Genomic DNA, 9,503 nt, shown 5'->3' on the forward strand with positions numbered 1-9,503 from the left:
CCCATCCATCCCCCACCGTCCCTCCACCACCATCCCTCCCCAACATCCCCCATCCATCCCCCCACCGTCCCTCCGCCACCATCCCTCCCCATCCCCATCCATCCCCCCACCGTCCCTCCACCACCATCCCTCCCCAACATCCCCCCATCCATCCCCACCGTCCCTCCACCACCATCCCTCCCCATCCCCATCCATCCCCCACCGTCCCTCCACCACCATCCCTCCCCAACATCCCCATCCATCCCCCCACCGTCCCTCCTGGACCAGCGCCGTCCCCTCCTCGCCCGGGTCTCCGGCGCCGCCCTCGGTCTGTTCTCCCCGCGGCCGCCAGAGGGCGCCGTGGGCACCGAGTCGCCGTCCCTGCTCTGCCCGCCGCCCCCCGCGGGGCCCTGCCCCTCTGTCCCCTCCCCCCTCACTCACTGCGGCCTCAGGGCCTTGCACGCGCTGTGCCCTCCGCCCGGGCCTCTCCCCAGATCTCCCCGCGCTCCCTTCTCACCTTCAGGCCTCTGCTCCAGCGGCACCTCCCCAGTGAGGCGCCGACCTGCCCGCTTCAAACTGCAGACCCGACACGCGCAGGACCTCCTGCCCTGACTTCCCCGCGGCCTGCTGGCCTTTAAAGGAACGGAAGACTCGCATTTGTCTGCCTCTCTCGGCAAAAAGGCGAGGCCGGGAGTTGGTGTGTTTTGTTCACGCCTGGCACACAGACGCACACCGGCTGAATTAACATAAGGGCTGTAACTGAGGAGCGTCCACCGTCTCGGTGCTGCCAGCTCAGCCCCTGCAGCCTCCTCCCCGGATCCCAGGCCCTGGGTGCTGTATCCATCACTACCCACAGCTGGGCTCGGCTCCTATGCGGGCGGGAGCCGCACCCTCACTCCCCATCCAGCCTCTTTTTCCCTTCTTTTTTTTTTTTTTTTGCTGAGGAAGATTGGCCCTGAGCTAACATCTGTGCCCGTCTTCCTCTATTTTGTATGTGGGACGCCACCACAGCATGGCTTGATGAGCAGTGTGTAGGTCCATGCCTTGGATCCGAATCCGTGAACCCCAGGCCGCCGAAGCAGAGTGCACAAACTTAACTACTACACCACCCGGCTGGCCCCGGGGTTGGGGGGGTGGCCTGGCCAGCTGGAGGGGGCGGAGCTCAGTCTGGTGAGGTTGCTGGGCTCCCGAGGTCCCCAAAGCCACCTTTCACAGGCTCGGCGGCTGTTCCAGTCTGTCCTCCCTGGGTCAGCTCTTGGCTCCTTCCCACGTCACAATGGGGAAACCGAGGCAGTTGGGGCCGAGTTCTGGATGGCGTCTGAATGTAGGGTCTTGTCCCTGGGAGGGAGGCCAGGGGTAGTATCCATGACACGGAGGGGAAACCGAGGCAGTGGGGGCCAAGCCTGGGCTGGAACCAGTGTGTCCAGCTGTCTGCCCCGCAGGGCTGGCTGATGTAGCCTGGGCGGGGGCCGAGGCATGGGGCAGGACGGGTTTGGGAACGACCTCCACGGGACCCTTGTCCTTTCTCTGCCTGGCCCTCCTGCCCTCTGTCCACCTGCCCTCCGTCCACCCGGGTCCTCGAGGCCGGCCTCGGTGGAGCTGTCTCTGGGCTCCTGCACTTCTGGGGGGGCACTGACGAGCAGGAGGAGAGAGGGTGGGGTATTCATCTCCCGTCTCCCTCCTCAGTGCCCGGTTCTGTCCACAGCTCTGCAGTTTGTGCTGCTTCTGGAAAGAAGCAAATGGCTCATCCAATGTCGGGGGGCCCACAGGTGACTGAGGACGAAGCCAGCTGTGGGCGGACTTGATGGCCAGGGCATCCGAAGTGGGGGGGAGGGCATGGGGTGGAGGGCACAGGGAGGGAGGGCAGGGGGAGGGGGTCACGGGGAGGGGGAGCAGGGGGAGGGAGGGCAGGAGGGGGCCCCGCGGTGGGCTCCAGCTTAGTGGCTCAAGGAATAGCCGGCTGGCTGACGTGGCCAGAGTGGAGACAGCAAGGACTGAGGGCCGGGTGCGAGGGCAGAGGGGCGGGGCAGGCCGGTGGGGGCCCGGTGTGACATCTGGACACAGGTTTCTCCTCAGGGCCGCGGGAGCCGTGGAGGGTTCTCGGCTCTCCCAGGAGGCTGAGCCGGGATCAGAACCCAGAAGCCTTGACCCTGAGCTTCGATCTAAAACCTGCGTCGGAGAGTACCGGGGTTGAGTCCCGGCTCTGCCGATGACTTAGTTCCCGAGGGACCTGCGCCCGTCACCTCCCCCCTCTGCGCCTCAGTTTCCCCCCCTGCAGCCACAGATGAGGGCCAGCAGCAGCCCCTCCTCGGTGAGACGCTGTGACCATGGAACAAGGTGACGCCGTGGAGAAGGCCCCTGAGCTCCGGACGGTGGGAGGCGGGCACAGCAGACGCTCGTCGGGAGATCTCGTTTGCGCCAGAGTCGGGACCTTTCTGTCCGCGGCTGCACAGGCCCCGCGTTCTCCCTGTAACGTCCCCTTCCCCTCCTGATCTCCAGGATTCGTGTCCGTGACCCGTCCGGCTGGAGGCTAACAAATCCCTTGATCCCATTAAAGAAGCGGCCTCCGGGGCCTTTGCTAATTCCTCCCCATCTTCTCTTCTCTGCTACGTCCCTTCACCTCCTTCCTTCTCTGACTCTTCTCGCTTCCTAAGGCAGACCCTTCGGTCACCGATTTTAAGATCTTCCTTCTTTTCTAAGAGAAGCGTTTAAAGCTCGATTTACGATCTTTTACACAGACCGTGACATTTTGATGAAAAAGTTTTAGAAAGGGCGGAATGCAGCCCGTGCATGACACGGCGGAGTGAATTGTGTGGTGTGTGAATTATAACGCAATCAAGCTGTTGAAACATGACAGCGCAAGAGGGCCGCGAGCCAGCAACCGACGGGGACACCATGAAGGATGGGAATCGGAATCCGAGTGTCCCTCAGCCCCTCCTCGGAGCCTGGCACCGCCGAAGCCTCGGTGCGGCCAGGGAAGTGAACTCTGTATTGGGCCGGAGTAAATCCTGGCGGCTTCTGGGAGGCGGCAGGCTGTCTTGGAGGACCACCATCGCCTCCCGCCCCAGGGCCTTTGCACGGCCATTCCCTTATCCTGCAACGCTCTTCTCTCACCTTCTCAGTGCCGTGACTTCTCACCCGGCCCTAACCCTTGGCCTCACCCACACTCCCAACTGGTTTGTGTTTTCCAGAACCTTCAACACCTTCTAATATCCTGTGTGTTCATTTACTAATTTATTGTTTATTGTCTCTCTCTCCTCCTGAGAACATCGGCTCCTGTCTGTTCCTGTCCTGTCCCCACCAACCCAAACAGAACCTGGTACACAGTCGGTGCTCAATAAGTGCTGATTGGATGAATGAAGGCAGGCAGGCTTCTGGGCCCAAGTTGCTATTCCCAGACTGATGAACTTGCTGTATGAGCTCAGGCCGTGCCTCAGTTTCTCCACTGTAGCAATGGGACCCTGCCACCCACGACCTCCCCAGTCCCTCCGGCTGCAAGGCTGTGGGTGTCATGTTCGCGGCTCCGGCTCCCTGGGGCCTGCTCTGGCCCTGGCTGCCCAGCTCGGCCGGCTCCCTGGGGACCTGCTCTGCCGACACCGGATTCGTTCCCGGGCTGTCCAGCCGCCCGGCCGACACTCGATCCCGGCCCCACTTCCAGGCAGCGTCCGCCCGACCGGCCGGCCAGGGCCAGGGCCCCAGACTCCGCGCTGAGGGACAAGGTGCTATCTGTGCCGTCCCCGGTCCCTGGGAGGGTGTGGCGAGGCCGGGGCTCAGCAGAAGCCGTAGGACCGGGGACAGGCCGGGACCTGCGGCCGCTTACCTGCTCACCATGGGGACCCTCAGCTGCGACCCCGCCCTGCGGCCGACCACCGCACCCCTGGGCCGGCGGGCCCCCCAGTGCCAGATCCCAGAGACTGGCCAGAGGAAGTCCTGCCGGACGGCCACCATGGAGAACGGTACGCGCCGGCGGTGGGGCAGGGGCCATGGCGGGGGGACATTTCCTGCTCCATCCTCCCAATCTCCGGGGCTTCTGGCATGTTTCGGGAGCCCAGCGGAGGCAGCAGCCTCTGAGGAGTCCCTGCCCTTCATCAGGCCTCAGTTTCCCATCCGGGAGGAGAGGCGTGAACAGGGCATTTCTGCTGGCTCTTGTGGGTGCCTCCCCCCAAGAGGACCTGAGCGTTTACGGGCCGGCACCTTTCCAGGGCTGAGGGTTCAGCAGAGGATGAGGGTCCCGGGGGGGAGACAGACATGAGGTTTGTAGGGTCTTATCGGAGATAAGAGCCTTGGAGAAGATACAGGAGCAGGAGAGAGAGGGAGCCTGTGTGGACAGGGGACACTGCGGCGGCCGGGGGGCCAACATCCTGACTCTGATGTTAACTGTGGGACCTCGCTGAGGGCCAGGCCCTGCCTCAGCGTCTCCATCTGTCACAGAGCAGCTGCAGTCACGTTCTGTGGCCCTTGTGGCCCTGACCTCTTTGCAGAGTTCATCAGACATTGTCCCACGACAGCGTGTCTGTGTCTGGGCCTCACTTTCCCCTCCTGGGGCTGCGTGTCTGTGTCCGGGCCTCAGTTTCCCTTCCCGGGACGGCGTGTCCGTGTCCGGGCCTTGGTTTCCCCTCCTAGGACAGCGTGTCTGTGTCTGGCCCTGCAGCCCCTCACCTGTGACTCACAATGCCTGTGTCACACCCTTTGCCCCCTGCACAGAGGCAGCCCCCCACCCCCTGCACTGGACTGTGGTTGGGGGCCAGGGGGCGGCTCAGGGGCTGGGCCCCGGGATCCCCCCCTCTCAGGCCCTGACCCAGGGCTCTGGTCACAGGCTCCGGGCCCGGCTTGTACGTCCTGCCGTCCACTGTTGGCTACACCAACCACGACTGCACCAAGGTGGCTGGTCCTGCCTACTCGCTCTTCCCGAGGCCCAGCGAGGGTAAGGTGGGGGGTGGGGGAATGAGGGTGGTGGGACGGGGGCCTCCCCAGCTTCCGGTATCCCCTGGGGAGCGTTCCCTCCCTCCGCTAGCTCCAGGCCCCCACTGAGTGCGGCAGGAAGCTGGGAGGGCTGCCCGAACCCTGGCTTGCTGTGTGACCTCGGAGAAGATGCTGTGCCTCTCTGGTCCTATGTTTTCTTATTGAGGGAGAGAATGGAGGGAGGAGTGTGTGGTGGCGAGGGTGGTATGAGAATTCTTTGTGGTTCGGACAGGCAGGGGCCTGGCAGGTCAGCAGGTGACCTGCCTCTCTGACGTCCACTTTTCTCGGCCCAGCGTGGGGGCAGTGGGGTGGGAGCGGGCATCGGATGCAGGGATGAGGCCGACACGGCGGCCCTGCCACAGCATGCCATCCATCCCTGTTCGTGGTGTTCCCTCCATGTTCCGGCAGGCCTGTGCCCTGCACATTGGTGCCTGCAAATCCCACCTCCCCGTTTTCCGGAGCTGCTCTGAGGTGCCACGGGGGCTGGGGTGGGGACGGGTCCTGTGTGGGGAGTCTGATCCACGCAGACCGAGGCTCGTTGGGAGAGGGTGGCTGGGACAGCAGCCTCTTCTCAGCCTTCAGGCCCAAAAGAAGCTGAAACGAACTCGGGAAGCTGCAGGGGCCCTGGAAGGTAATGAGGGCTCAGCCTCGCGTCTGCCCTAGGAGAGGTTGTGAACTTAGCTGGTGGCCCAGAGCCAGCTGGGATCCCAGGTCCCAATGCTGTCACAGGATACATCCTGGGACAGAGGGACAGACATGCTGGGGAGTCGGGGGGTGGAGGTCAGTGTAGACATTGCTGAATGTCCAGGGAGGACCTCTTGGATGTGGAGGCATGGGATCTGGGCTTTGTAGGATGAGTAGGAGTTCGGTGGAGCCCCCAGGAGAAGAAGGGGACTCCAGTAGAGGTTGCAGCATAGGAAAAGGCCTCGAGGTGGGAAACGGCCTGAGTTGGGCCACACTCATTTGTCACGAACGTGCGTGCACGGTGTCACGTGTGTGCACATACACAGAGGATGTAAACCGATTAATCCTTGCCAAATCTTCTATACAGAGACGCACCCACTTAACAATAGTGGTGACGGCCGTCACAGTAATGGACAGGTGCCCAGGACACTGCGCAGAGGCCTCCTTAGAGCCCCTCCCCTCAGCATGTCATGTGCCACCCGCCCAAGCACAGAGGGGGACCCCCAGACACCACTCAGAGCCTAGTCAGAACAGAATCCTGTACAGTCCTAACCATACCCCCACCCTGGTCCCTGGTCCGCGGCGAGGAGAGGCTGAGGGCTGGGACGGCTTTGGTCACAAGGGCACCGTCCAAGCAGAGACCCGGGGCCCCGGGGCAGGGCTACCCCACCTCCGTGGTCTGAGGTCGCAGCTGGGGGTGGCCGGAGGGTGGAGGTGCCCAGGCCACCCAAGGGTAATGAGCGGGCTGCTCTCCCAGCATCTCCGCAGGACACCAGCCCCGGGCCCATCTACTTCCTGGACCCGAGCGTCACCCGGTTTGGCCGAAGCTGCACCCCTGCGTTCTCCATGCAGGGCCGGGGCAAGTCTCGGGGTGAGTGACCCGCGCTGCCCATGGGACCCTGCCCTTTCAGCGACTCTCCCGTCCCCGAGTTCTTAGAACCTCAGGGTCTCTGGACCGATGAAATCCACGGGATTCAGAGGAGGGGCCGGGACGGTGAGAGAGCCTGAGTGAGTGAGGCAGGCCAGGGAGACTCTGCATGCGTGGCGACCCACTGTGGCAGCGGGGTGCAGGGGGCACTGTGCAAACATAGCAGTCCCCGTCACGGGCTCCACCAGCTCACTTTCACACAAAGCACCTGATTCAATTACCTGATTGCGGTCTCCCAGTCACCCACCCTTTCATCTATTGACCCATCACCCATCTACTCATCCACCCACTGACCCATCAGCTCATCCATGCATCATCCACCCATCCACCCATCCATCCTCCATCCATCCACCCACCCATCCATCATCCATCCATCCACCCACCCATCCATCGATCCATCCATCCACCGATCCATCCACCCATCCATCCACTGATCCATCCATCCAACCATCCACCCATCCATCAACCACCCACTCACCCACCCACCCATCCATCATCCATCCATCCACCCATGGACCCATCCATCTATCCAGCCACTGATCCATTGATCCATCATCCATCCTTCTATCCATCCACCCATCCATCATCCATCCATCCACCCATCCATCATCCAACCATCCATCCATCTACCCATCCATCCATCCATCCACTGATCCACCCACCCATCCACCCACCCATCCATCCCTGATCCATCCATCCACCCATCCACCCATCCACCCATCCATCCATCCACCCATCCACCCACCCATCCACCCACCCATCCATCCCTGATCCATCAATCCATCCATCCACCCATCCATCATCCATCATCCATCCATCCATCCATCATCCATCATCCATCATCCATCCATCCATCCACCCATCCACCGATCCATCCATCCACCCACCCACCATCCATCCACCCACCCATCCATCCCTGATCCATCATCCATCCATCCATCCATCCATCCCTGATCTATCATCCATCCATCCATCCATCCATGATCCATCATCTATCCATCCATCCCTGATCCATCCATCCATCCATGATCCATCATCCATGACTCATCATGATCCCCCTACATATCCATGGATCCATTCATCTACTCATTCACTCCTCATCCAACCACTCACCACCCATCCTTCTACTCACCCATCCACTCAAACACGCGTGAGGCCAACTGCTGGGGAATTGAAGTAGATTCGACATGTCTTTGCTTTTTATGAGACCCCAGTCTGCTGTGGAGTTAGACCCAGGGGGGGACCATCCCCCCTCAGCGTGGCCATGTCTGGAGAGAGGGGAAGACCCAGGCCGGGGATCCTGGGCAGGGCTGTGAGGGCTCTGCCTAGGAGGAGGGTGTGGGGAAGGCAGTAGGGAGGTGACTTGGAGGCTGCCATGAAGAGTGCGGTGGAAGGCGGGAATGGAAGTGGAAGGCATGCTTGGCAGAGGGCTGAGCCTGGGCCAAGGCCTGGGGGCTTGAAAGAGAGCAGACTGTGCTGGGAGGTCGGGGAAGGGGCTGCTCGCGGAGTGGTCTGACCTCCAGGAACCTTGTGGGCCAAGGGCAGGTGGGACTCTGTCCATCCCAACCCTCCTGCCCCGTCCTCACAGGTCTGGAGGTGACGCCGGGCCCCGGGGCCTACAGCCCAGAGAAGGTGGCCCCTGTGCGCCAACGGACGCCCCCAGCGTTCACCCTGGGCGGGCGTCTGCACCCGCAGCCCCTGGACACCTCAGCCCCCGCCCCCAACACCTACACCCTGCCCTCCCTCTGGGGTTCCCAGATCTTCACCAAGCCGAGGAGCCCCAGCTACTCCGTGGTGGGCCGCACGCCCCCCGCCCGCCCCCCGCAGGACCCCGCCGAGATACCGGGCCCGGGCCATTATGACAGCCCGGACCCCAATGCCTACCGTCCACGCCGGCCCGCCTTCACCATGCTGGGGCGGCCCCGGGCCCCGCGCCCCCTGGACGAGACGCCCGGCCCGGGCACCCACAGCCCCGAGCATGTCACTGTTACCAAAGCCAGGGCCCCGGCGTTCACCATGGGCGTCCGCCGCTCCCGACAGGCCGCCACCGTGGCGGCTGACACCACGCCCTGACGCCCAGGCCGAGCCCCGGGTTCCTAGCTGCGAAGTGGGGTGCGGGCGGCCCCTCCTGGGGGGTGCCTCCTTCTCCTCTTCTGAGCTGTCTGAGGTCCTTCTGGGCTGCCTGCTCCCCCCAGTCCCTGGGGGCTGTGACCCCGTGGCCCCGGGCAGGGAGCCTCTTCCCAGCGCCCCAGTTTCTTCTGTCCTGGTCACGCCAGGCCAGGTGGAGAAAGGGACACCCTTGGCCCTCCCACTGCGGCTGACCGGACATGGAGCTTCCTGTGTCCTGGAACTCGGCGTCCGCCCCGCCAGGGCCTGGGTCCCCGACACGGTTCGGGTTTCTGCCAAACTTGGGCTCATCCTTGCTTCTCCTGGAGCACGGCTGCCCGCCCGGGCCCAGCCCTAAATCAGGCTGGAAGCTGCCCCGATGCCCCCCTCCCCGCCTCCTCTAACTGCTTGCCAATAAATCTCTGTGTGGCACCAAGAGCTGTCACCATCACACACACGCGTGCTTTTAACCCACTTTCTGTTCACGTCACATGGAGATCTGAACACTGCTCTCAGGATCCAGACCCCACTTCTGCGGCCCCTGGGGGTCTGGATGGGCCCAGAGGAGGGATCGAGAGCTGGGGGAGGCCAGAAGTGGGGCCAGGGCTCTGAGTCGGGGGAGCCGGATAGGTTTCTTGGAAGAGGGGACATTGAAGCTGAGTTTTGAAGGATGTGTAGGAGTTTGATGTGTTCTAATCTGCCATCAGTAGGCGCACACCATGTTCTAGATATTGATAATGATCATCAAGCTTCACAGCAGCTCAGGAGGCAGGTGATGCTCACTGAGGAAATGGGGTCAGAGAGACGGACATTGGTCTGAGGACAGCCCGCTGTGAGCCCTGCA

At 62.8% G+C, this 9,503-nt stretch overlaps 1 protein-coding gene across 2 annotated transcripts; it reads left to right on the top strand.

The window, feature by feature from the left end:
- The first annotated feature begins 3,808 nt into the window (after positions 1-3,808).
- CIMAP1D (CIMAP1 family member D) lies at positions 3,809-8,651 on the top strand. 2 transcript variants are annotated; one of them, XM_087425259.1, is made up of 5 exons: positions 3,809-3,935; positions 4,796-4,929; positions 5,709-5,715; positions 6,383-6,496; positions 8,142-8,651. In XM_087425259.1, the coding sequence occupies exons 1-5, from the start codon at positions 3,809-3,811 to the stop codon at positions 8,624-8,626; spliced, it is 867 nt and encodes a 288-aa protein (XP_087281385.1). In that variant the 3' UTR covers positions 8,627-8,651. The 2 variants fall into 2 exon arrangements, with proteins under 2 accessions (XP_087281385.1, XP_014651474.2); XM_014795988.2 differs by lacking the exon at positions 5,709-5,715 and having other exon boundaries at positions 4,796-4,903.
- The last annotated feature ends 852 nt before the right edge of the window (positions 8,652-9,503 follow it).

The sequence above is a fragment of the Ceratotherium simum genome, chromosome 39, assembly GCF_057802395.1.
Source record: "Ceratotherium simum simum isolate JZ-2026a chromosome 39, ASM5780239v1, whole genome shotgun sequence".
Classification (NCBI taxonomy): Eukaryota; Metazoa; Chordata; class Mammalia; order Perissodactyla; family Rhinocerotidae; genus Ceratotherium; species Ceratotherium simum.

Excerpts from the sequence above, each read along its gene's own strand:
- CIMAP1D (XM_087425259.1), top strand. The coding sequence starts at position 3,809 with ATGGGGACCCTCAGCTGCGACCCCGCCCTGCGGCCGACCACCGCACCC. Across the intron at positions 3,936-4,795 it reads GACGGCCACCATGGAGAACG|GCTCCGGGCCCGGCTTGTAC; the intron begins GTACGCGCCGGC and ends CTCTGGTCACAG. Across the intron at positions 6,497-8,141 it reads GGGCCGGGGCAAGTCTCGGG|GTCTGGAGGTGACGCCGGGC; the intron begins GTGAGTGACCCG and ends CCGTCCTCACAG.